This window comes from Vitis vinifera, chromosome 18 (assembly GCF_030704535.1).
Source record: "Vitis vinifera cultivar Pinot Noir 40024 chromosome 18, ASM3070453v1".
Classification (NCBI taxonomy): domain Eukaryota; kingdom Viridiplantae; phylum Streptophyta; class Magnoliopsida; order Vitales; family Vitaceae; genus Vitis; species Vitis vinifera.
Genome location: NC_081822.1, coordinates 23320465 through 23347685, shown reverse-complemented (window position 1 = coordinate 23347685; position 27221 = coordinate 23320465). Strand labels below are relative to the sequence as shown.

Here is a 27221-nt window from a genome sequence, read left to right as displayed (position 1 = left end):
GTAAACCCAGGTATTTAGTTTTTAGTTCTAACCTGAATTTGTATCCTTTCTACTGTATAGGTATGGGCCTTGGCTCTCAGTCTGCTAGTTTCTGCAATGAATTGATTAGGTAGTATGTACAGCCAAAAAAGGACTAAAATTGAATAACCTCACCCATTAAAGATATGGGAAGATAAAGGTTCTGTAAGAGGTTATCAAGATACAAACCAAGTTTAAGCTTTCAGTGCCTGGATGGTGAGATGACAACCCTAGTTCTACCACTACAATCTTCATTAAGAACTAATATGACAGAGTAATGAACGGGAAAAACAAAACAAAGAGTGGGAGTTTTTCAAAATGTAGCCGATGTGGAATCTATTCAACATGATGCTACCACCTGATTTTGCCATCTCTGTCAAAGGTAACCAAATTACATGAAGTGATTCAGGCCTATAACAGAAGAAACTAACCTGGGCAGAGTTGAAATTAATACAACACGATACAAAGCCCCATTTTGGCCCAGTCTACAGTCTAACTGTACATCAATTGTCCTTGCATGAGGATTGTAGTGGCATCTGTGGCTTTATAACTAGAATAACAGAATTAATCAGTTATTCCTCTGGCCTACCAACATCCCCAAGCCGATTGGTTATGTTGTTTCTATTTGTAAGTCTCACTGGAAATGAATATATTCATAAAAACAAGAGAGGTTGCCAAATCTTAGTTGATGTTAAATGGAAATAGTACAGCCTAGTTCCTTGGCAGCAACATCAAGGAATTGATTAGTCATTCCAGTAGCTAGCCTGCTATGAGCTTCCCATGTCAAGCATTTTTCAATATCTGCTTGCCAGTCAATGATGCCTAAATTTACATACTGATAAGAGTGGATGCCATTTCTGCCCCCTTGTTTGATATGAGGTTTTATTGAGCCACTTTGCAGAACATCACGAAGAACTGATGTGCTGAGGGCACGGACATGTGCGCTTGGATGAGAAAGGCATCGGATGGTAGCTGGTACACGACACTGCAAGAATCACCCAGATAAATCACATTAGCAAAAGGTAGTGTATAAAAATTAAAGAAATCAAAGCATGTGAAAATCTTCTGCTACTGAGGATGCCAATTTGCCACTTGCAAACAAGTGGTTGCAAATTAAAAATGAACAGAGTACTATTTTCTCTCTTTCTTACTTTCTTCTTCCACATTTTCTCACTCAAATGTCCTTGAATGGTAGGCCACCATGTCATCTGGCATAGGAAGACTCCTACGATGAGTTTGTAGTGTGTGTGTGTGTGTGTTTTTCCGTTTCAGGCTTCAAATTCACCAGACCGAATGTATTTAATAGGGGGCAATTTTTACCTTTAACAGGTTTGAAAGGCCATCTGCAACAGCCAATCCAGATTCTCCCCATTCCAGTACAAGTTGAACTGCTCTAGCTGTTGCTTCCAGAAGCTGCTCATTTGTTATGTAGATCAAAATGTTAATACATAGCCAAAGCTTTGGGGATCAAATAGGAACCCCATATGCAGAGTTGAGATTAGTTTTTCTATGTCATAAACGTTCAAACAAAATGATACATTATTATTTCTAAAGAGATGAAAATACAAATAGTCAAAACGCAAGCATGTATTGAAAAAAGGTAGGCTGGAAGAAAAATGCACAATTCGCAAAGAACTGAGAAATGAATTGGTTGAGTGTATTTTTTACTATAAATGTTTTTGTCTATCTATTATGTGAATGAAATTAAAGTTTATTTTCTTAAGATGCTACCTCCAATTGAGGTAACGTGCATGCTTCTCCATCCACAAGCATTCCATCTGTGGCACGTAGAAGAAGATCTGAAGCACTTGACAAAATTACTAGCGATTCAGGTCTATCATGATTCCTCATTAGCTCCACGATCAATTTTACAATTCTTTGGTTGATTCTCCACATCTTCTGACCTAGATCATCATCTTTAGCAATCCAAGGCTGCAATTCCCTCTCAGCCTGACAAGCACACAATGCAATAAAAGTGAGTATATGATGTGGTTGAACTTAAAATAGACTAGAAAATAAGTTGCTGATTTGGACACCTGCAAGCAACATCTCCCACAAACTCGAACAATGAAACATGAAAGCAACTTTTAATTACAAAATGCTTTGTCTACCAAAAAAAAAAAACTTTCTTACTTTTTAGCCCCTTATTTGGGAGGTAATGATTCATAATGAAACTTAGATAGTGTTCAAATCAGCTACAAACAGAAAAGCAAACAGCCTTGTTTCCAAAAAAAAGGTCTACAAGATGAACAAAATTTGGACCTGAAGAACAACTGCTGTAGCTGCTTTTGCCGGTGATGCTGATACGACGTTGCATAGCGCATCAACCACCTACATACATTTGGATAGGATCGTCACGCAGAGAAATTTTCATGTAAGTTGCACAAACATGCACAATGATAAAAAAAAAAAGACAAATGGATCCAATACAATTCAATGTTCCAAACTGCATATTGTCTCATGTATCCAAGTTACACTTATTTGTACATTCAGATTACCATTGTACTCTATCTCTGTATCTTGTAATAAAATTTGTCTAAATTGAAGGAGCCAAGAGTATCTCTGTATCTCTATCTCTGTGTCTTATATTAATATTTGTATAAATTGGTGGAGCCAAGAGCATCTCAGTATCAGCATCTCTATATCTCTACCTCTGTATCTTATATTAATATTTGTATAAATCTATCTATCTATCTATCTATCTACCTATCTATCTATCTACCTTTATCTCTGTATCTTATATTAAGATTTCTACAGATTGGAGGAGCCAAGAGTTTCATCCAGAGGGCGGTGAAAGATCAGTGAGTAGTTATGCCTATCTATGCATCTATACCTTATTAATTTAGATTTGTATAAATTGATGATCTAAGAGCATCTGTGTATCTCATATTTAAATTTGTATAAATAGGAGGATCCAAGAGTTTTATTCAAAGGGCAGTTGATTATCACTGAGTAATTATGCCAACCTCATTTTCTTAAAATACTACTTGCCGAGGAAAGGATAACAGTAGAATAACCAATCAACTCATTGATTTCTATGACTTACAATATCCCAATTACTCTTTTGCAACTTCTTACATATATACTGCATATTCCAAGTATCCTTCGGATCTTTTACAAAGCATTGATGATGGTGTGACTTTTTATCCTTCACATAGTGCTATTTGGGACCTAGTAGCAACATGGATCATTGACAGTGGAAACAAGATAAAGATGCAATCAGTAGCCTTCAAGTAATGACATCAGTTCAACAATCACCTTGTACCTCTCTTAATGAACTGTTCATGTGATGTCATCAGATCAAGACATTTTTTTTTTTTGTTTTTCTCCCTTTTTTGGTTGCTTAAGGGATTGTTCACCAATTGATAATTGGTAGCCATAATGTTTAAATGAAAACAGAGCAAACTTGCAAAACATCATAGAACTTTGTATTTACCAGGTATCGATAAAAGGTATACTCCTTTCGGGATCCTGCTGCATTTCATTTAGTTGTCATAATTGGTTTTCTAGTTTTGTGTATAACTGCTGGTGACAAACTTGGATCTACTTATTATTAAATAAAGTTTTCTCTTGTTTTAAACTTCTGCAGTAGTTTGACCACCCAATTTAAACACAAAAGAACAGGTAGATAAAATAAAGGTTTTAGGGCTTTGGAAAGTATGCACAGCCTGTATAAGGATTTTCCAGCTAGGAAATATTTGTGAATTAAGATTTTTCCTTTGTAGTTTAGTTGACTAATTCCTTTTTGTTAATAGAGATTTCCTAGAATATAAAAAAGCTCTTTCCTCTTTTCTGTTTTTTTTTTTTTTTTTTGCTGTTTTTGATTTCCTACAATAGTCCATAATGAAGATTATGAGCTAGATTTTTACTTTATTGTTTCTTATGTTGTACCAAAAATAGGAAATCAAAATAGATTTAGAGTAATGGTGCATGAGACCTGAGAATTGAAATATTACCTGTCTCCATCCTTGTTGGGCAGAAGTGCTTTCTGCGCTAGGTTTTGTTTCTGGGGCTGCAATTAACTTGTGCCAAAGAAGTGAAACAACAGAGAAACATAACTCTTGTTTCTCTGCGAGTACTGATCTTAGAAGAACTTGTGCACTGCAACTAAATCCTATATGCCTGTCCATAGTGAGGAAATTGGCCAATTCTGAAGCATCTAATGGGAAGCTTGCAATACCTTTACCCAAGCTATTTCCTGTGCCTTCATTTAAATGTGGTGCTTTCTCAAATTGAGGTAAACTTTTTGAATAAGCTGAATCTTCAGAGTGCAGAAGCAAGGGATTCACTGATTTGAAGCAGCTAGTGCTTGCACAGTCATCTTCTTTGCTGCCATCTTTATGCCCAGGGCTGTCCTTCCAAACTGTTGCATGAATTAAGTGTGCTTCTAGTGGTTCTGCCTTGTTGACAATGGATGCAACAGCTTTGCTATGAATGTCAATGAGGTTATAGAGTGAAGAAGCCCTGGTGTAGATTTCTTCATCCCACTTGCATCTCATCAAGACAGAGAGGGCATGCATACAAGCTTTTGATCGTCTGAATAGTTCAGAAACATGAGCAGCAACCATAGCAGCAGCAACAATTTCATTTGAACTGTAACTCCAAGAGGTGCCAACAGAAGATGGCTTCAGTGAAAAGAGTGCCTCTAAAATTGCTAATATTCTGTGGGTATGACGAATGGCAGAGTCAATGCTATTGCGGAATTCACTAGAAGATCCATTTAATTTTGCAGGCTTTGCTCTGATCTGTACATCTTTAGAGGCTGAATGATTAGTTCCCCTAGCAATCAAAGGGAATAATTGAAGTTCACATGCAAGAGCACAAACAGCAGCAAGAACATAAGAATCAAAAGCTGCTACAGGCCCTTGTTTTTTCATTTTTCTGGTTTTCGTGTCTCTCTGATTTCCAGATGCATCTGACAAGTCCTCGGTGATTTCCTCAGAAAGATGGCTATCTTCACCTCTTGGTCTTTTGCTTCCATTCTGCTGAGCAGCTTCATGACTGACACAAACGGTTAACACAACAAAAAGAAGGCGTGAAGCAAGCTCTACAGATGCACATGATTCTAGAAATAGTGCATGGACCATTGTACGAAGCTCAGCCACAGCCAGGTTTTTGGAGGCAGACCCTATTCCAAAAAGGTATCTTGTTTTTCTGATATTTTCTCTGGAGGACTCAGCTGGAAATGTCCTCTGAAGAATTGATTCCACTGTAGCAACAAATATCTTCATGAGACATGCTTCAGATGGACTTCCACGAGGAAGATATTCCAGGACTTTAAGAAGGGGTATATAAAGGTTCCATGATAAAATGGGAGGTTGCAATGGGGTTGCAACTATAATTTCAGGAAGATCAACAGCTGAGGAACTTAAAGGAATTAGGCCATAAGCAGCTTCCCATATGGTGCAAATTCTCCATTCAACCTCGGGACCATGTGCACAAAGCATTGATGCAATCCCTTGGGCAGTGGCTTCAATAGTTGCTTCAGTTGCAGGCACTTCTATCTGGCAAGAGGGATTTTTTTTTTTTCAAACGAAGTTAGGTTATACATATGTTTGCATATGCATCTGTGTGTGTGTGTGTGTGTGTGTAAAATAACAGGTTAAGGTAGATGAATGCATGATCTGCACTCCAAAAACTGGAGGCATTCATCCCAAAGAATAAATTAGTTGGACACAAACAATGAAAGCAAGTCACTAATACCTGCTTCTTGTAGGATGAAATATAACCATCTAAAGGTTCATGCTGAAATTCAAATCCTTCGACTTGTCTTAGAGGAGGAAAAAGCAATGCAGGCTGTGAAAGTACGCGAAAAAGTAATGCTGCAGCAGCATCTGCAGCAATCCCTGCTCTCATGGACATTGCAGTACCAATTGCACGCAAGAAATGCAAATGCATCCAGTTCCTTGGGAGCTATATCAATAAGAAAAGCAATTTAGATATGAGCATTGATGACAACTGAATTCATTAGTTGAACAATGTCTAAATCTGTTCTAAATCCACAATTTCATTCACAGTAAACAACATGAATGAGTTCATTAATACTGCATTCCACAACAAATCTACCTCCTCATTCTATTGATTACATATCATCCGTTTTATATCTATTAGCACAGTTCAATTTTTAAGATAACTTTCCATCATCTCACCTGAATGGCTATTTTTAGAAGCTCAGTCCACATCTTAGTTATTTTTTTTCTTTTGCTTTCTTTACAGCAGAGTCTGCACTAATAGTCTATTCTTATTCAATTTACGCGTACAGTTCTACAATGTTATTAGCATAAGCACATCTGCTAGTTTAAATAAGTGTGCGTGTATGTGTAAGAGTACAACATCAGATTCATAATGCCACAAATTATATGCATGATTGTTTGAGAAAAGGATGTTACACTACTGAAAACCTCAGAAAAGTAAAGCATTGATAATAAATGTTTGAGCATAAACATTGTGCAGTGCAGACACATTGAATGGACACTAACTCTTAAAACTCTTAACATGGTTTTGAATTTTGAAACATTTACATCAAAACAACCAAAATATTTGTATTAGTGGATGCTAGATACCAATAAATAAAGCATTTTTTTCATTCTTCTTTTTCTTCATTTTTTCATTAGGGAAGCCCAGACCAAAAGAAAGGAGCAGCAATCAAGGGTTCTTCACTCAAGTTAAAATGTAAATCACTAATTTCAGCATGAGATAGAATCCCAGAACCTGTAAATCATTCAGCTTGATCTAGACCCTTTGTTATTAAGACTTTTCTGGGTTTTTCTGGATTTTTCTAAAGCCATTTGGTGGATGTTTGTGGCCTTTCTTAATTAAACAGTATCCTTTTGATGCTTCTCCAGTTCATGTCTGTGGAGAGAGAATGTCTGAAAGGTAGGATGATGCAGCCAACAAATATTTGAGTTCCTTGAGAGCAAAAAAAATTCATGTTGTTAAAAAAGGACAGAAGATGATATTATTTTCTTTAAAGTATTTTTTTTTTCCATGAGTTGGAATTTCCTTGTTGAAATAGAAATCCTTCCCTATATATTTATGAGGCAGACTTCCCTTGTTGATATAGGAATCCACTCTATATATTTGTATTGTTTTCTAATACTTTCAATGTGGATATAGGAAGATTTTCCCTTCTTTTATCATGGCATCAGAGCAAGGTTCTGAAACCCTCGTTATGAAACCTTAATCACTGTTCTTAACCATTGCTCATCATCCTATACTAGAAAATCCAGAACTTAGAAAATCATGATCTGTCCTATTGGATGTTGACATTGGTGCTCATGCTTTGGAAGCTTTGATTCTGCCCTCTACTGATGCTGCCACTAATCTAATGCTACAGTTTTATCTGATCAGATCTGGGCATTTGTGTTCTCCAGTATTTGATTTCTGGTATTTCTCAACCATTTGCAATAATCTAATTTCTCTCTAGCATGGCTACTTTCTCACCTCCTGGGGCTGGTACTTCTATCACTGCTGATAAACTTAATGACTCTAACTACATTCTTTGGTCAAAAGGAGTTGAATTTTATTTTATAGCACAGGGAAAGGTAAGTGCACTACCACAAGGTATCCACAAGCTGAACATGTTTCCTTTGATAATCTTTCACCATCATTTCGCTCCTTTGCCTTTTCTCTTTCTACCATCTTTGTTCCTAAAAAACCTATCAGGAAAGTACTTGCAAATCCTGGATGGAGGGTAGTTATGGAAGAACAAATGAAAGCCTTATGTGATCGTGGCACCTGGGAATTACAAGCTCTTCCTAATGGTAAGGAAGTTGTTGGATGTAGATGGGTCGTTACCATAAAATACCAACCCGATGGGTCTGTTGAGTGGCTGAAAGCTTGACTTTAGCCAAGGGATATAGACAAACTTATGCAGTGGACTATTTTGAGACATTTTTGTTAGTTGCTATACTTAAATCTGTTCGGGTTATTCTTTATAGCCTTGGTAAAACAATCAAACCAAGCTTTGGAGCCTACTTGAGACCATAGTTTTTAGTCTGCGTACTTTGTTAATGTTTGTCTTAATCTCAAGACCTGAAGGAATTTCCATGTACACTTCTTCTAAGTCACCATTGAGGAAGACATTCTTGACATCCAGTTGATGAAGATGTCAATCTCAGTTAACGCTTAATGACAACAGAATACGAATTGTATCAATTTAGCAACTTGAGCAAAAGTTTGTCAATTCCGTAGGACTGCATAAATCCCTTAGCAACCAGCCCTATCAACACTCACATTTGCTTTGTACTTGACTATGAAGATCCACTTACTCCCAACTGGATTCTTTCCTTCTGGAAGTTCAGCAAGCTCCCATGTCCCATTCTTTTCAAGAGTTCTGATCTCTTTCTCAATGGTTGTTTTCCATTCAAGTATTTGTAGGGCTTCTTGGATATTGTTGGGAATCCGAATATCCGAATATCCGAATCTGGTAACAAAAGCCCGATGACCTGGTAACAAACTCTTATAGGAGATAAAGTAATAAATCGGATGATTTGTGCAATATCTTACTCCTTTTCTTTTGGCAATTGGAAAATTAAGTTCATCATCTTTTGACTCATTAGGATTAGAATCAATGTTACCTAAGCGTGTCTCTTTTGGGACCGAATTCAGTTCAATTTCATGTACTAGCCCGGATGTGTTTGTTGCTCTATATCTTCTTGTGACTTATTCTTTTCCCTTGAGTAGACAATTAACTCACTGTTATTGAAAAGACCAAAGGATCTCCTGCAAACATAAGATGAAACTGGGACTCTGATGTAGTTTGTTCAGTCTTGCCAAAATTGATTAGGTACCCCTTGGAGGCATGACAAATATGTTGGTAATTTCTTTCAAGAGCGTTGGCCATCAACTTAAAGGAAGGGTACTTTATCAACTATCTTATCCTCAACATGATTTTCATGAGAAGGAGAAAAATGCTAGGATCTTGAGGAGAAACGGCAATTAATGGAGGCTATTTAGGATTTGGTTTACTTCTTTCTCCCTTTGGGCCCCTATCACAAATCCGTTTTCTGGTACTATTGCTAGGTTATAAAATTTTTTGCTACTTTAGGAGATTAGATAGGAACACTATGCTAGATTTGTTACATCTTCCGGTAGGTTCAGTAAAGTTAAATTTTGATGGGTGTTCTCTGGGTAATCCTGGATAATTAGGTATAGGAGATGAGATTGGAGATCCCTTGGGTATGGTACTGAGGGCTTAGTCTAAACCTGCTAGAGTAAGTTCAGTGATTGCGGTGGAAATAATAGAGCATATAGGAAGACTTGCTGCAGGCTAAGACTTTTTGTCCTACCTAGATGTAGAGGGAGATTTTGTTGTTATTTCTTGGGTGTTTAATAACGAGAGAGGTTCATGGAAGTTCGATAGTTAGGTCCACAAAATTATAGATATTTCTAGTGAGTTGGGAAGACTCCTTCCCTTGGAACCCTAGTTTAGTTATTCAAGCCATAGACCAGTTAGCCACACAAGGAGAACACTTAATTTCTTTTGTTGGCAACCTTTTTCCTCCTTGTATGTATAGAGTGTTTTTATTGTGAGCACATTGCCTTTTTTTGCCTAAAGTTTGTGCAGATATTTTTAATTTTTGTAGAGCAATATATTTTTTGTGCTTTCTTATCAACAATTATACATCTTGAAAGGGTTGTTCATCCGTCTTTGTATTTACAATTCCATGCAATGGATATGTTTGTTTCTGATCAAAAGAAAAATACCAACTAGAGATGTAACCAGTAACACAAAGTGCACAGTTTAAACTTAGCAACTAGTAGAGTCAGGTCCCTCGTATATATGGAAAAGTCAAACTCCAATTTACAGAATTCCCAATGAAGAAAAGGGGAATACCAAAAGAATTAAAGAATGCAAATGCTGAATTCAATTTGAGTTTACTGGCATAGCAACAGAACATATTTAAGTCGTTGCAGTGGAGATAATAGAACTTACCCTCATGCCTGATGCATAATCTTCAGCTGCCCGAAGAAGTTCCACAAGCTGTACTGCAGCATCAAGAGCATCTGGAGCCCATGATGGTGGTGCTTCCAGTAGTCCTAGAAGAAGTCGTTGTGTGGCACTTGGAGTAGCAATTGCATAGTAGCTAAACCAGATAACCCCACCACCAAAAAAGGAAAAAAGATAAAAGGAAAAAAGATAAAAGGAAGAAAGAATAAATTAGGAAATGTTTTCCATAAAAAGTTACCCACAGAGAAAGGTATGGAAATTCACCGATGAAATAGGCGAGCATATGGCTCCAGGGCTGGAAGCCCAGCAACTAGATGCTCATCCAAAGCTGTTGTTGGAGGAGGAAGCAGAAGTGCAGGAACTGCAGCTGCTGTTAAAGTTGCAGTCTCATAGCGAGCTACTTCTTCATCACAAACACTTAATATCACACCTGCACCATTAGCAACAGCCCACCTTGGAGTTGATGGAATGAGCTGGGGGTGCTTTCCAGATCCACGAGTAGAAGCTTGGAGAAAGAAGAAGTTGATTAAAAATGGACCTTGTTCCAGGACTAGAAATGCTTTTACAAAATACTAGTTTAGAAAGCAAATATAAGACACAACAGAGAAGTGTCTGTTTAACATAAGATTCATATTCAACTTTACCCAGCCACAAATGGAAAGAAATCCATGTTTGTTATAACTAATATTGGACTCTGATTAGTATCAATATGGGAGAATAAATGAAATGCCTAACATAAAAAATGCTTCAAAGTTAAGATGCTTCATATGATAAAACTGGAGATGTAATCCTATACTTTCTTCTGTGCACAAGTCCATAAATAACATAAAGAGGGCATAGGCAACACCAGCCATGCTTTGGCTAAGAAAACTGCATTGAGTAAAGAGTTGTATATCTAGAAACAACAAAGAAAATCATGAGGGCTTGAAAGCCATATTTACACACGAGACGCCTAGACACAGGCACACGAACACACACACTCACAGGGAGAGAGAGAGAGAGAGAGTGACCACTTTCTCATACCAAATTAATAATCACATATCAAACCATTACTGGCAATAAAAAATTAAGGGCAGAGGAAACAATATTAGCAGAGAAAGGTTCCAAAACCCAGAGACTTAAAGGGTCTTCACTATTATAGGTATGTGTATAAAAAATATAATTATGTGATTGAGCTATGTCATACTCAATATTCCCATAGGGATCATGATGGTCTAGCATACACAATCAATTAAAATAGTAACAGAACTTCTGTTACTTGTAGTCTTGTTTTTCTTTGGTGGGAGGATTCCTCATCCTTCTATTGTACTTCCTTTTTATCAATATATTCCTTTGTCGTTTCCCATCAAAAAAAAAAAAAAAGTAACAGAACTTCTGTGGCATATGCAACAATTATAATTCATCAACACTATGGCAATTTTGGAATATCTAGTGTTGAGGGGAATTGGTAAAGTTTTAGCACCACATTAAAAGTTTGACAGAATCCGAAACTATGTCATCTCTAATTGTAGAATGTACCTCTATTTTTCTAATCAACTAAATCCACTTCTTGAATTGCAGATGTTATGTCCTATGGAAATATTGAACTACGAATACTTCTTTCTCTTTTGTAAGGCAGGAAAGTGGCTCCAGAGAAGTCACTGAAAACTCTCACTATTGTCATCTAGGTATATAGATTGTCGCTTTATTCGGAAATAATTTTTTCAGTGATAATAAAAGAGGAAAAATGCCTGTTTTTGATAGACAGTTGGGTTTGGTAAAATAGCAAACTAACATGACACAATATCTTATGTTAAACAATACATCAATAACAATGTAGCAGTACCATCATACTAACATGTATCTAATCTAACCCTTTTTTCTCTAATAGGAAACAGAAAGTGAGTGTAATAATAGGCTAGAATGCACAAAAACGATGAGACATCCTTCAGCTGAGAAAAGCAAAGAGAACATACAAAAGACCAACTTAAAAACCACACTACCACAACCCAAATCTCTCACAAACGATGAAAAACCAACGGTTAAAACAAAAATAAGCTCAAAGCACACTCAACCTTAAAGGGGAAGAAAGTACCCAAAAACTCAACCAGAAAGAGACACCTCCTTAGCCAATCAACCAGCTTCCTAGTCAGCTAATTTGGACCACACATAAAGATGCACTCCAAATCTCTTGCTAGGTCAATGTTGACCACAAAAAGACAGAAAAGAGATGAAATGTATTTAATATAGAGCCCCTAGAAAAGTTATTGTTTAATGTACTTATTGGTAGGTGATCCTCAATAAAGCAAAGGAAGGGAGCAGCTCCTCCCTTGGCAAACCTTGATGCCCTACTTTGTTCATCTAGATTTCCAATATAAAGAAGGAAAAAACATTGAAAAAAAAAACACCTCACTGAAAAGTTAGTGTCCCTCTGCATCCAATGATGGCATCTCCATGGTCATTTCCTGTATCAAATCACCCTTGGCCATTAGTTTAAACACTCGATATTGACCTTTTTCATTGAAGTAATGTCATAAATTTTTGCCCCAACAGAAAAGCAAAGCCACTAGCTTTGAGAAAACTTAATTAACCACACCTCTATAGTCTCTGAAAAGGCCACCATTACCCATCTTTCAAGGAGTGCCTATCAACATTGAGCTTCAAGCTTCCCTCAGGGAAGGAATGAACTCGGTCCTGATACCCAAACCCCCTTCTCTAAGGGTAAAAAATCAATTCCAGTCTAGCAAGATGATACTAAATGGAACACCTATGAAATCCTTCATAACAAACTCCCAAAGGGCATAAGGGAACACACACTCCCACAAGTCATCCACAAGTCTATTCTTGTCCTAAAAATTGATAACACACCTTCCCACAGTTACTTTTGCTTTCTTTTATTATTCTTCTTTTGCAAACCCTAAATGCAAAAAACCCAATCTTTCCTAAAAATAAAAAATAAAAACAAATAGAAGTAAATATATATAATGCTATTATTGATCCTTAAAACTAAACAAAAATAACTTCAAATTTTTTATTCTTCCATCAATTTTCCCACTAAACAAATAGTCGATAATCAAAATCCCTAAAATTTTCCATTGTTCTTCTTCCACACCTTATGCTTCCAAAGAAAACCGTAATTTGATTTTTAACTTCAACACCCCCCCCCCCCCCCTCTCTCTTAAAAAAAAAAAAAAACTAATCCATCTTCAAACAAAATAAGACAAATTATATAAAATACACACACAAGAAAAATTCTAGGGGCATCAAGTTATTTTGAGTATTTATGGAACACATCCTAATGATGGGACATCAAAATTCTAGTTAGATGGTCACATAGTTGTCCTTGGAAGGCCATTGCATAATTATTCTGAGATTTTTTTCCACACTTGCTTTGTGGTGGATAACGGGGAGAGAATTCATTTTTGAGAAGATTTGTGGTGGGGGAAAGCAACCATTGTATTCACAATTTCCAGGGTTTTACAATTTTATCATAGTAAAAAATCTCACCATTTCAACTATCCTTCGTAACTCTTCTTCTTGCGGTAGGGAAATCAACCATTGTATGCACAATTTCTAGGTTTTTATTATGGTATCAAGTAAAAAATCTCACCATTTCAACTATCCTTGGTAAGTGTTCTTCTCCTTCTCTTTCTTGGAGCCTTGACTTCCGTCAAAACCTTACTTATTAGGAAATTGAGAATCTTGAAAAACTTGTGTCGTCACTCACTCTTGTGCACTTGCCTCCTTTCATCCTAGATACAAGAGCTTGACATTTATCCTCTTTAGGTTTATTCTCAGTAAAATCTTTCTTTTTGGACATGTCCCATTTATCAAATCCAATTCCTTTCTCTCCAACCAAATTTTTATGGAAATCTAAAGTCCCATATAAGGTCACTTAGTTAGCAATGCATAAGAAGGTAAACACTAATGACATACTATAGTTGAAAAGACCTTCCAAATCCCTAGTCTTGATTGGTGCAGACAGTCAATTGGTCATCTTTTTTTACATTGCTTGATAACTCTAAGGCTATGACACAAGCTATTCAATTCAGCCAAGATGGATTAGATTTTGCTGAGGAGTATATTCAACATGATAACCATTTCCTATAAGGGTTTAAGGAGTTCCCTTAAAGGCAAGGCCCTTTGGCTAATCACTTGCCTCACATTACCTTGGATTGTGTGGCGAGAGAGAAATGTTAGGATCTTTGAGGAAAAGTGGAGGATAATAGAGATGTTTTCAGATCTACTTCACTTCTATTCCTCCTTCTAGGCCTCTAGTACTGATGCTCTTAAAGACATACCGTTCAATGTTATTCAGCTAAGCTGCCTTTTGGTTTGTAATTCATAAGGGTTGAATAGCAATGAGAGGAACTTTATCTGAAATTGATGAATATCCTTAATTAGACTAAACTTTTTTGTATAGCTCCCCTTTTATAATGGAGTTTTTTCGTACTTTGATCAGTTTCTTGTATTTCATGGGGAGGACCTCTCATCCTTCTCTTGTTCTGTTTATTTATAATTAATACATTTTGTTTCTGATAAAATGAACTAAAGTAGAAGATGATGATTAAAGGCTGCCTTTGGGTTTTTATAAAGCTTTTAGTTACCATTAGAGGCTTACAAACACAAGTAGGGTGACAATTTTGGCAGTTTCATTAAATTTTTGCCTCACATTAGCACACACTAATGGCAAGTTAATGGTAGGGGGTGGTTAAGATATTAAATCAGAAGACGTTGGTGTAATATTTGAAAATAGAGAGGAGATTCGTGTAATTTTCCTAGGCTCCCGGAGGGGGAGATGTAAGAAAAATTACCAACTTGATCCTTAGCCCAAGTGTTAGTTTTCTAATAACATAAATATTTTCCATTACATCCTAACTACTTTTTAATATAAAGTATAAACAGCTTGGCAGGTCACCATACGCTTAACCCACCAAATTTATCCCAAATAAGTGACCCACTGCCAACTAGAAGCTTTTCAAACATGTTTATCATTCAAAAAAATATAAGTGAAAAGGAGAGTCTATGGATTTAACTTTTAGTAATAACACAATTATTACATCTAAAATATTAAACAAACTTTATCTTGTGTATGAAACCAGTTAGGAAGATTTTAAAAGGTAAAACTTGGAACCACATTATACCATCTGAAACAATTCACAATTTATATCAAGAACCACAACCTGCAAAAATAAAAAATTTGACTCCTAGAAAACACATACCAGTTGAAGGTGGCTTTAGTTCTCCAGCTGCATATTTCCCCATAACACCGCCGCACCTATTAATGCATAAAAAGGTTAGTAAGCTTCACAAATAAAACAATTCATCAAATAGTTAACAAATAAAGCAGAGTCCCTATGTCACATGCATACAGATTTGGCTACCAAAGGAAACCCATAATCAAAGACCATTGCCTAGACCTGAAAATTTCAGCCATCAATTCATCATCTTAGTAGTTCAACATAGTGCTAAAGGATGATAAGTGAAGTCATACACAAGGATGAGAAGTGCATCAACCTAGGAAAATACGTTCTAGAAGAAACATGAAAAGAACAAAAGGACCGAGTAGTCTCAATGGGAATCTACAACCACCCTATTTTTGTGTCTACAACAAGTGGCTTTCCAATCCAACAAGATAATGAGGAAATTCCAAAGACTTCCTTGGATGCTACATCGAAAAGATTGCAAGATAACATTAATCCAACCACAAATTGCCCACTTATCTCCTTATATCCTTGAAAATACTGGCATTCCTTTTGTTAAAAAAATGGTAGAAGATATTACTATTTTCTGCATATTATATTATTTTGTGTATAGAATTTTTTTTCCTTTTCCCATGAGTTGGACTTTCCTTGTTGAAATTGGAATCCTACTTCTATATATTTATCATGTCAGACTTTCCTTGGTGTATCATTTCTCATCCTTTCTGAGAAGAATATATGAATTTTCCCTTCCTTTTATTCTAGTATCAGAGAAGGTTCTAAAACCCCAATTTTCCCTTACCTCCATCATCCTACACTAGAAAACCTAGAACTGCCGCCGCTCTCTGCTGTTGCTATGACTAATTTGATGCCTACTACTCTTGTATTTGATCCCTAGTGTCTTCTAAACTATTTATGATAATTTGGCTTTTCTCTATCATAACATCCTCTACACCTCCTGGAGCTGGTGTCTCTATCACTCATGTCAAACTTAATTATTCAAATTGCGTTCTTTGGTCAAAGGGAGTTGATTTTTTTATTTTTTTTATTGATAAGCAAGCATAATATTATAATATATAGTACACTGAAACTATACAAAGGTGTCAAAAAGAGAAATCAATGGAGAGATTAACAAAATAAGACTCCTCTCTCACATAAAAAAGAGCAACCAATCAACAAAATCTAAAATAGACAGAGGCACTGTTTGAGGACCTTCTAGTCCAAAGCCATAGAGAGCATAGAAAATAGTTTTTGAGAGTTTGATATGATTGTTCTTCATTGGCAAAGCTCTACGATTCATCTCCTTTCAAATGATCCAAAATGAGCATAAAAGAGTTGTTCTCCACACCTTCATCCATTTCGTTCTCCCAAAAGTCCACTGCCAACTTAATAAAAGTTCCCTTGTCAATGTAGGTATCACCTACTAAACTTTAAACAATGAGAATAATAAGTGTCATAATATTCTCATGTTGGTGCAATGGAGAAGAACATGACCTACTGATTCTACCTCTACTTTACAAAGATTGCATTTATTTGATAAAATCCATCCTCACACTTCTTCCCATATAAAGAACCCTACTTTTGTTGGCACCTCAGGGTTCCACACAACTTAAACCAGAAAAGTTGCAACTCTTTCTAGCTCCAAGCAAGAGTAGGTGCCTTAGATTGAGAAACTTCCATCCTTTGATTCCTTACAATTTGTCTTCCATGTCCCTCTTCAGGAATATTTTTGCAGCTTTGTTAGAAAGGCCTCAATAAACTCCCAATCATTAAACTATTTTGAGACGCATAGACTCCATTGCCCTCCCTCTCCTATCTCCTCCAAAATATTTGCAACCCAAGCATCCCTTGAGTTTTCTATGGAAAACAAAGACGGAAAAGAGATGCACACCAAGTATCCATCCAAAACTTCACTCTCCTTCCATTTCCCACCTCAAAATAAGTTTTACTATTAAAATCCCCCCCACCCTTTCCTTCTTGCTTTCCACACTCCAACTTCAATAAGATCACCAATGTATTGCTCTAAGCTCTTTTCTAACAACTTGATACACTCCTTAGATTAGCCATCACAACCTCCACATTGGCAAGACACACAACTATAATCGTGAACAAATCCCATAACTTCTCCTTTCTTTCTCTCTCTCGTTGTGGTGCTACATTTCCTATTAGGATGTGGTTTGCTAAGGCCCCACCTTTTCTATATCAAAGTTAGACATGCTTGTTCACTGTCTCTCTTAAAAACCAGTACATTTTTCTTTATTATTATTATTATTATTATTGAAGGATTTCACATCCAACCTGATCCCAGGAGGATAGGAGAAAGCCCTAACTACTCTGCGCTAGTGATCCCTAAAAACACCACCAACCATTATCTGTCCCAGGTCCACAGATTGAAGTTAAGCATAAGAGAACACAACAAAGTGTGTTTCCACTCCGCATTCACTCCTCAGCATCCTACTGCAACAACAAACTGCTGTCCACTCCATCATAGTCATACTCATTGTAGTACCCAAAAAATCTTTATATACTGGAACCTACATAGAGGAAGAGTAGTAGACTACATCTCAAAATGACTCTGCAGTCATCTGTCCATCCCTGGAAATCTTGGCTTCCACTCTTACCAAATCACTAGTGAAACTACTTGCCAGAGAACCCTAACCCTATAATTTTTTCCAAAACCAGCGATATGTAAAAATCATCATGTCAGCTACATATATATAGAAGGACTAACAAGCCTAAATAACCTATGTCATGAATCAGGAATTGAGGATTAGGTGAACAATTGTTTCATCATAAAGTAGACAAAGAAACCATCACTCAGAACTCAGGACTCAGGACTTTAAAATATCTACTGAACCACAACAGGTCATTGGTGTTAACCTTTTTATCAACCACAAGCCAGATAAAAGCCCTAATTTTAGGTGGAAAGCTCAACTTCCAAAGCAAATTTGTTAAGAAAAGTTACAGGAGAAATTGTTTTTCATAGGACATGAAAAAAAATCTGGAGAAGAATAAACCAAATGGAGTAAATGATCACATTCTTTCATCAGGAAATCATTTTTCCTTCCATCAGTATTATCAGCCAGTTCATTAAAAAAATCTGGAGAAGAATAAACCAAATGGAGTAAATGACCACACTCCATCAGGAGATCATTTTTCTTTCCATCAGTAGATATCAGCCAGTTTATTACAAAGTTTATTTTTTCACTGAATTTGTAGTTTCTATAAGTCCATAAAACATGAAGCTGGCCAGATTATTATTATTATCAGCCAGTTTATTATAAAGTTTATTTTTTTACTGAATTTGTAGTTTCTCGAAGTCCATAAAACATGAAGTTTGCCAGATTATTATTATTATTATTATTATTATTATTTGATAGCTGCAGCTTGTCAAATTATAAGCACAAGTAAATACTAATATAACAATTCAACTAGGAATATCAATGAAATAGGGCTGTTTAGGAGTCCAAAATAGCCAGACTGTCCAGTGACAAACCCTAATCATTTCTTATTTCGTATGTTGTCATACTATTTAGCATAACAAGAGGTTCAGTTTTTTTTTTTTTCCATTAAAAAACCACTTAAAATGTGAGACATTTTAAATCAGCTTTGAGTTGTTTGCCACAAAAATGAAAAACGGTCTCACTTTTTTTAGCTGCATATGCAGAAGGGCAGACGGCTCAAAAGTGTTCATAACTTCCTAATCACAACTACACACAAAGCCATATAAACATAATAAAAATGAAAAAGATGCATTCACATACCAACGAAAGTAGTCACTTCTGATACCCAGAGGTGCAGCAAGCAATATATCAGTAATCCAGGGAGACAAAGGCCTTGAAGGTTTCCTCTCATTTTGTAGTAACGGTCCTTGAGAGGATTTCCCATCTACAGAGTCACTTGTTGTAGCATGCCTGCCACTGCTGCTTCTATCTGCTTCACTGCTCTGATGTTCCACCTTGTAAATTGGGCGATTGTAATGAGTTAAAATTCGCAAAATCTCCCCACATGCCAGAGCCCATTGTTCAGAATACTCATTCTGCAATTTAGAAAAATGTATCACGATCTCTTGTCCACTCATCAATCACATAAGAATTGGGAATAAGTTTCTAAAACCCAAAACTACAGTTTAACAAGAAAGAAAAAATAGCATGAGCAAGATATTTGAAAGCAGAGCAACTCAAATTTGTTCAGTCATGCCAGCACGACATACCTCGCTGCTTGGGCAGACCAAGGAAATGAAAGAGGCAAAAGGAGGAGTACACCTATCATACACCAGTGTACCATCAATGATACACGAAATAATTGGAAGAACGACAGCATGCCCATGTTCCGGATGATGAAGAACAAACGTTGCTGAAAATTGATTTTAATTATAAGGAAGTCACTATGCAGTTGATAGAAAATTCATATTAGGGAATAATAACTTATATCAATTTTTAGGTATATCAACATTGAAAAACATGAATACCCAAGACATCATCAAAAAGGCGCTGTTCCTTTGACGGATAACGGCTCCGAATCAACTGTCAAAAAGATAAAATTAGTCAGAAAATTAATGGCTCCATATGAGTCTTTCTCTTTCTCAACAAAATTAACACATGTTCATAGGTGTTATAATTGGAATGAGATGGGTATGTTTTCCTTCAAGATCCACCAATAAAAGAACCAATTCAGAGAAAAAGGCAAAAAATGGCATACCTCAGCAATATCTTCAGGGAATTGTTCTGATGTGAACTGACCGAAGTAGTCAACATAGGCAGTAATTTGAGCCTACACAGAAAAGAAAAAAAGAAAGAACTCTGGGAATGACTGAAATGGAAAAAAGAAAAGCACAAATACCGTATCTCTCTTTATATGTCTTCACATCATTTATCTCCATCTTATAAAATATTAACAAACTAATTTTCTTTTGTGTTTGTTCCTAATAAATTACAGGAAGATCATAACAACCCAAAGTGGAAAGCTGCCATGATTGGAGAAATGGAAGCATTACAAAAAAAATGATACAAGCGAACTAGTTGAGCTCAGCTACCAGAGGGAAAGAAGATAGTCAATTGCAAGTGGGTACTCATAGTGAACATAATGCAGATGGGCCTATGAAGAGGTTCAAAGCAAGATTGGTGGCTAAAGGTTATACACAAACATATTGGGATAGATTATTAGGAAACTTTTGCATCAGTGGCAAAGATAAATACCATTCATGTCCTCTTATCCTTGGCTGTAAATCTGGATTGGCCTCTTCAACAGTTTGATGTGAAGAATGCATTTCTTCATGGAGAGCTAGAAGAAGAAATATACGTAGACTTTCCTTTGGGCTTTGCTAACCCAACAAATGGGGGTAAGGTATGTAGATTAAGTCCTTGTTATGGACTCAAGCAATCACCTAGAGCTTGGTTTGACAGATTTACTCAACATATAAAAAAGTAAGGATATCATCCGAGCTAGTCTAATCACACTCTTTTTCTCAAACATATACTCAAATGGAAGATTACTACCCTGATCGTGTATGTGGATGATATTGTGGTGACAAGTAATAATAGTGAGGAGATGAGTAAACTAAAAATATATGTGGCAGTAAAATTTGAAATCAAACACCTTGGCACTCTACGATATTTTCTAAGTATTGAAGTTGCTTAGGTCAAACCAGGAGATCTTTATTTCTTAAAAGGAAATATATTTTAGACTTACTTGATGAAACCAAAATATTGGCTTGTAAGCTTATTGATATACCTATTGAACAAAATCCCAAGTTAGGAGGCAGTTCCAAGGATACACTAGTAGACAAAAAGGGATACCAAAGATTAGATGAGAAGCTGATATACTTGGCTCAAACTCGCCTTGATATAACCATTGTGGTGAGTGTGGTAAGTTAGTTCATGCATGCTCCTTGTGAAATTCACATGTTGGTTGTACACGAGATTCTCAGGTTTTTAAAAATTTTGCTCTTAGGAAAAGTTTGCTATTTTCTAAACATGGCCAATTGGAAGTAAAGGGATGTACAAATGCTGATTGGACAGGATCTGTAATAGACAAAATATCAACTTTAGGATATTGCACATTTGTGGGAGGGACTTTAGTCACATGGCATAGTAAGAAACAATCTGATTATGGCTAGATCAAGCATTAAAGCAAAGTTTAGAGTTATGACTCATGGTATATGTGAGATGTTATGGTTGAAGTCCTTCTTAAAGGAGTTAGGCTTCAGTTCTAAGGGTCCAATGAAGCTTTTCTGTGATAACAAAGTTGTCATTAGCATTGCATACAATCTAGTTCAGCATTATTGTACTAAATATGTCAAAATAGATAGACACTTTATCAAGGAAAAGTTGACAAAAGGATTAATTTGTACTCCTTTGGTGAAGATTGAGAATCGGCTTGCAACTATTTTAACAAAGGGAGTGTCAAAAGAGACTTTCAAAGTAGTACTTGACAACTTGGGCATTCAAGACATCTAAGCTCCAACTTGAGGAGGAATGTTGGCAACTCTATCAAAACAACTTGGCTTAGGCATCTATTTGAGCTTTTGGTCATAATTTCGTTTTAAGCATTCCTTTTATCCTCACTCCTAAAATAGAATTAATCATTCCTTCTAGGAGCCAGAGTTTAAGAAGAAACAATTTATTTATTTTTAATAAAAAAACAAAATATGTATTAATTAACGTAAAGAAAATATGAAAAGGATAAGAAATCCTCCCCATGAAATACAAACTTGATCAAAAAACCCAAAAAAACCTCCATTGTACAAGAGATTTGTACAAAAGGAACAAAAAAGACTATACAAGAAATACATCTCCAAAAGCTCATCTAGGCTCCTCACCATGTAAGGCCAACCCTAAGGTGTACGTACCAAAAGCCAACTAAGTTGAATGACACTCAAGGGAATGGGTTTAAAAACGTTAGTACAGTAGGCCCAAAAAGAAACAAACAAATTAAGTAAGTCCCACATCATCTCAGGGGTCTTCCAAGTGTCCAAAAAAATCCTAGTATTCCTCTCTCTCCACAAAATCCACATCAAAGTGAAACAAACAATCTTCCAAAGGGTCTCTTGCCTCTAGTAGAGTTCCCAAAACACATAAAAGAAATAATCATCATATCACAAACACTCCTTGGTTGAACCCACTCCATCCTAGCCTATGGCAATAACCTGTGTCATAACCCCAAAGTAATCAGACAATATAGGAAAAGATGATCAATCTTCTCTCCACTCCCCCTACACAAAGTGCACCAATTAGGACTAAGGGTTTTGAATGACCTTCTCAATTGTAGTTTGTCATTGGTATTTACCTACTTATATGTCACTAACCAAGCAAAGGCCTTGACTTTAGAAGGGACTCTTGATTTACATAAAACTTTAGCAGGATGGAAAGGAACTAAATCTAATAAATTGGAAAAGTCTAAGAATTTTTATTTTTTTTACTAAGAATACTCTTAAAGGGGAAAGTACCCAAGTTTTCACATCTGAAACAAATAGAGACAAATGTACATGAGAAAGAAAAGTCATTAGTCTTTTAAGATCCTAAATCTCCAAATCAGTTAGGTTATGACGGAAAATAAGATTTCAAGAAAAGAAGGCGTCATTACCAAAGATAACTTAAATGGAGAGGCTCTAACTATACCAACTCTGAAAAGTCTTGGAAATTGTGAACACAAAAAGCTAATTCCCCCATCACAAATTTTCCCAAAAATGAATTATGGTCCCATAACCACCACAAAGAGAGTGATTGTAGAAAAAACTTGGAAAATAAGTGCAATGGCCTTCCAAGGGCAACGATGTGACATCTAGCTATATTATTGGCATCTCACCTATTAAGATGTGTCCTGTAGATACTCAAAATAACCTAATGCCAAAGAGCAAAACCTTCCTTAGGATACCTCCAAAGTCACTTCCCTAATAAAGCTTGATTCCTCAGAGCAATTATCCCAAATCCTAAACCATCAAACTCTTTAAGCCTACACACTGGATCTCAACTAACCAGATGATCCCTTTTATCCTCTCCAAAACCTGACCATAAAAAATCTTTATGCAGTTTTTCAATCCTTGAATCTATTGATGATGAAATCTTGAAAAAAAAATAAGTAATTCGGGATGTGCGACAAACAAGCCTAAACTAGAGTAATTCTACCTCTAAGGGAGAAAAAAGCCTTTTTCCACCCATGCAACCTCTTAAAGACACTATCAATCACTGGATCCCAAAATGAGCTTGATTTCGAATTCCCCCCTATAGGAAGACCCAAATACATTAAAGATCAATCAAAGACTGAACAATCAAGCATCAAAGAAGATTTGATCTTGACATAAAAAAAAAAAAAAAGTGTTCTTATTTAGATTGATCCTAAGCCCTGACAGACACTCAAAAACCAACAAAAATTACCTTAAGAGATTAGAGCTCTTCAATGGAAGCTCAAGAAAAAATTAGTGTCATTAGCAAATTGTAAATGAGACACTCTAGTCCTATTTCTACCCACTAGAAACCCCACAAATAAACCTCTCTCCTCTACTCTCAACATTAACCTACTTAAAACATCAACCACAATGGTAAAAAGAAAAGGGGAAAGAAGATCCCCTTGTCTTAAGCCCCTAGATGCCTTAAACTAACTCTTGACATTTTCATTCACTAAGATTCCAAAACTTGTCAAAGACAAACATCCCCTCATCCAAGACCTCCATTTTGAACTAAACCCTTTACTTTGCAGTATATGGTCCAAAAAAACCCCAATATATATGGTTATAGGCCTTTTGAAAACCACCCCTTCCTCTCTTGATCTCCTTTTCTCATCCCCCAACTCATTAGCAATTACAAAATTTGCCTACCCTTGAAAAAATCTCCCTAAGACATGAAAATGGCATCTTGGAGGACTTTACACAACCGCCCTAATAGTACCTTAGCTATGATCTTGTACAAACTAGTATCCAGGCTAGTAGGTCTAAAATTTAAGATTCTATTGGTTTGACTCTTTTTGAAACAAATTTACTACTAAAAAAACTCATTATTTTGCATGCATTACCAATAAACATAATCTTTATTTTCTAGTAATATAACTATTATTTTACCTACCTATGGCTAGTCAATGCTACTAATAAGAATAGTAATTCACTATTCTTTTGTTCTATTTTTTTTTTTCCTTTTACTAATAATTCAATTATCCTTAATAATAGATTTTGAAGACTTCTCGGCTCATCATGTTGGTCTTTTAAATTTAAATGCAACTGCATCGTCATTAAAGGTGCTCAACATGGTTCCAAGTCAATGGCCAAATAAAAACAATTTTCAGTATGGTTTCCCTTGCAATGGTCCAATACTCCATCCAGTACAGATGTTTAAAACCATGCACCACAAAAGTAGCTTTAAAAGGGGAAGATACTTGAAAGAAACTGAATGAGCTGACAAGCCATCTGAATCAATGAGAAAATTCCCTCCAAGGAAAATAAAAGTTTTCAGTTCATCTCATGCAAAGCCTAATAAAAAAAAATTATAATCAAGCTTGAAGCTTGTAAAAAATCAAATGGAAGTAGATTGTGCCACAAGGAAATTCATAAAAATTCCCATGAAATAATGTTTTTAAAGTATCTAATGCTATGAAGTATTTATCAGTTTCACATTGGAAACGATAGTCATATGAAACCGAGAGCCCTTTGCCATTTTGCATTTAAATCTGAAATTATCCACATTCATTCTCTTTCAAGACAATGTATAAAATTTGATAAGGAATTTAAATTCCTTGGTTTGGTAGCCCCTTTGGCATCTTAAGTGGTTTCTTAATGATAAAAAAGAAATATAAGGAACCGAATTTTTCAATATCCCTTAGTGCTAAAACTCTTACTCTATATTGTCCATGCATCAGATTAGATTTTTGCAGCAAACCAAAAAGAACCAACAATGTTCAACAAGGTAAAGTGAAAAAAGGTATCCAGTTTGTGATGACTAATGAGCAATCTTATCAACCCACATACACATATTCACACAATCAGCAAAATAAAGGCAAATTATAAAATTTAAAACCATATGAGAATCTATCATACCTTCCGTTGCTGCACATCTTGCGGGGGGGGCCAGAACAATGAGGAGAATTGGAGACCATCGATCCATCTTTCACATGAACTAGCCATATAAATATCTTCCTTTGATGCCAATTACAAGAAGTAACACACAACAGAACCAACACTAAAAGCCACTAACTTCCACTTCGACAGCTACCAATCAAGTACCAAAATATCGTACTTCACCGTTCCCCGCATTGCACGGCCCCAAGTCTCTGAAATAATCAATTAACAAGAAGCAGTGAGCCCAAATGCATTACAAAAAATTGTATTAAAAGAATCCAAGAAAAAAAGAGGGAACTATTGCACCTCTCCCAACAAAAAAAAATTAATTTTCACCAGTGTTCCTGTCCCAACTACAAATTCCTCCTTGCCTCTGAACAGTAAACATTCATAGATTCAATTTACACTGATTTTGTATGGTACAAACAGATATTCTGCAAAAACACAATGAAAAGCAATAATCAGTTTTATATATATCTATATATGAAATAAAAAAAATAAAAAAAAAATGTAAGTAATAGACATCATAGAAAATGAAAAATCCAATTCTTTAAAAAAGAGAGAGAGATAGAATTAAATAACTTCCAAGTGCATATCAGCAATTTGGGCTTAGATTGATAAAAACAAAATAAAATAAATATTAATACCCTACATGTTCATCCCTGGAAAATTGAGCTTCTTCAACAAAAAGTAAAAAATAAAAAATAAAGGCACGCAAAGAAAAACAAGAATCAAAAAACTATCCCGGTCTGGAGGCCGAGAAAACGTAGGAAACGAAACCAAAAAAAAAAAAAAAATCCAAATCTCCTCATCATTTCTTGTTCCAGACAACCATAACAAAAACCTCAAAATTCTCCCTCTCTCCATTTTCTCAGCAACCAAACAAGACCATACCTAAGAAAAAAAAAATCGGAAAACAGAACAGGAACAAAAATATATATAACAATAATAACCAAAAAAAAGGCAGAGTAAATCAAACAACCTGATTCTTCGGTGTGAGAATTTAGAAATTCCGGAAACTCTCCCACACTGATTCCCCGATTTTTCTGTGCTTTTCCCTCTGGAGATGAAAGCTAAGATTTTTATTTGTGTAAGCTTTATGGGCTCCTTGTTTCTTTAGATTTTAAGAGGCTGTAGTTGTGGAAGTATGTGGAGTATAGAGAGAGAAAGTAGAGAGAGAAAGAGAGATCTTTAGCCGGTCTCCTAGCAAAAGAATGCGTGCATACGTGGCTATGATATTTTCCTTCAGCCTGAGTGGCTGGGCATGAAGATGGCATGGGCATGGCGTGGACATGATGGCTTACCATCATCCCTATCATAACCATCTCATGATGCATGAGGCTTGCGTTTGAAGTCAAAAGTGTGTGGAGGAGATGAAAGGGAGACAAAAGAGGTGAGAGGCATCTCGGTGTTCCCCCCGAGTCCCATTATTATATTTGGGAGTGCGACTGGGTTACGCGTATTTTTATAGTGTTTTGGTGTTGGACTGTGTTAGATATTTTCGGAGGAGGAGGCGGCCTACTGCCCTAGTGGGCGTATACATCACCACTTGCTTGGTCCTACTTTGCCCTCTCCTAAGGACCTAAATCTACCTTACTACCATAGTTGCCCATCTCTCCCTGGCTTGCCCATCCATCTTATAATATTAACTGCACTCCAATCCAATATGCTTTTAGAATATAAATGGGTTTATGCCAAATTTAAATAGATAGTTTATTAGGTAAATTTCCATAATAACTTAAATTAACTCATTTAATAATTTCATCGTCTAAATAAGAAGACCCGACGTCTTACTTGTTTAATGATTAAGTTGTATTTAGATTTATGTTTTTCACATCATTATTATTTATGTCAGATTTGTGTCAACTTATACGATATAATATCTAAGTTTTAACATGATACGATACGAATATAACTCATTAATACAAATTATCACCACGAATTTTTATGATTAAAAAATATATAATAAAATCCAAATCACTAAAAAAAGATATTAATATATAAGATTAAGCTACAAATAAATGAT

The 27221-nt window shown here is 35.9% G+C and overlaps 1 protein-coding gene across 5 annotated transcripts; it reads right to left on the bottom strand.

Annotated features, from left to right (window-relative positions):
* Nucleotides 1-327: 327 nt before the first annotated feature.
* Nucleotides 328-26628, bottom strand: LOC100254197 (protein GIGANTEA). 5 transcript variants are annotated; one of them, XM_059734929.1, is made up of 16 exons: nucleotides 26178-26616; nucleotides 25532-25629; nucleotides 25175-25405; nucleotides 19852-19923; nucleotides 19622-19676; nucleotides 19364-19506; nucleotides 18915-19189; nucleotides 15172-15227; nucleotides 10235-10475; nucleotides 9956-10106; nucleotides 5722-5931; nucleotides 3975-5522; nucleotides 2281-2349; nucleotides 1750-1968; nucleotides 1339-1431; nucleotides 328-1003 (listed from the first exon to the last, which is right to left on the bottom strand). In XM_059734929.1, exons 3-16 carry the CDS (start codon nucleotides 25259-25261, stop codon nucleotides 710-712), a joined length of 3513 nt encoding a protein of 1170 aa, XP_059590912.1. In that variant the 5' UTR covers nucleotides 25262-25405; nucleotides 25532-25629; nucleotides 26178-26616; the 3' UTR covers nucleotides 328-709. The 5 variants fall into 5 exon arrangements, with proteins under 5 accessions (XP_059590912.1, XP_059590913.1, XP_059590911.1 ...); XM_059734930.1 differs by having other exon boundaries at nucleotides 25502-25629; nucleotides 26178-26591; XM_059734928.1 differs by having other exon boundaries at nucleotides 25175-25629; nucleotides 26178-26628.
* Between the last annotated feature and the right edge of the window lie 593 nt (nucleotides 26629-27221).

Excerpts from the sequence above, each read along its gene's own strand:
- LOC100254197 (XM_059734928.1), bottom strand. The coding sequence starts at position 25,261 with ATGGCTAGTTCATGTGAAAGATGGATCGATGGTCTCCAATTCTCCTCA. Across the intron at positions 2,350-3,974 it reads CCCAACAAGGATGGAGACAG|GTGGTTGATGCGCTATGCAA; the intron begins GTAATATTTCAA and ends AAATGTATGTAG. Across the intron at positions 1,969-2,280 it reads CTACAGCAGTTGTTCTTCAG|GCTGAGAGGGAATTGCAGCC; the intron begins GTCCAAATTTTG and ends TGTGCTTGTCAG.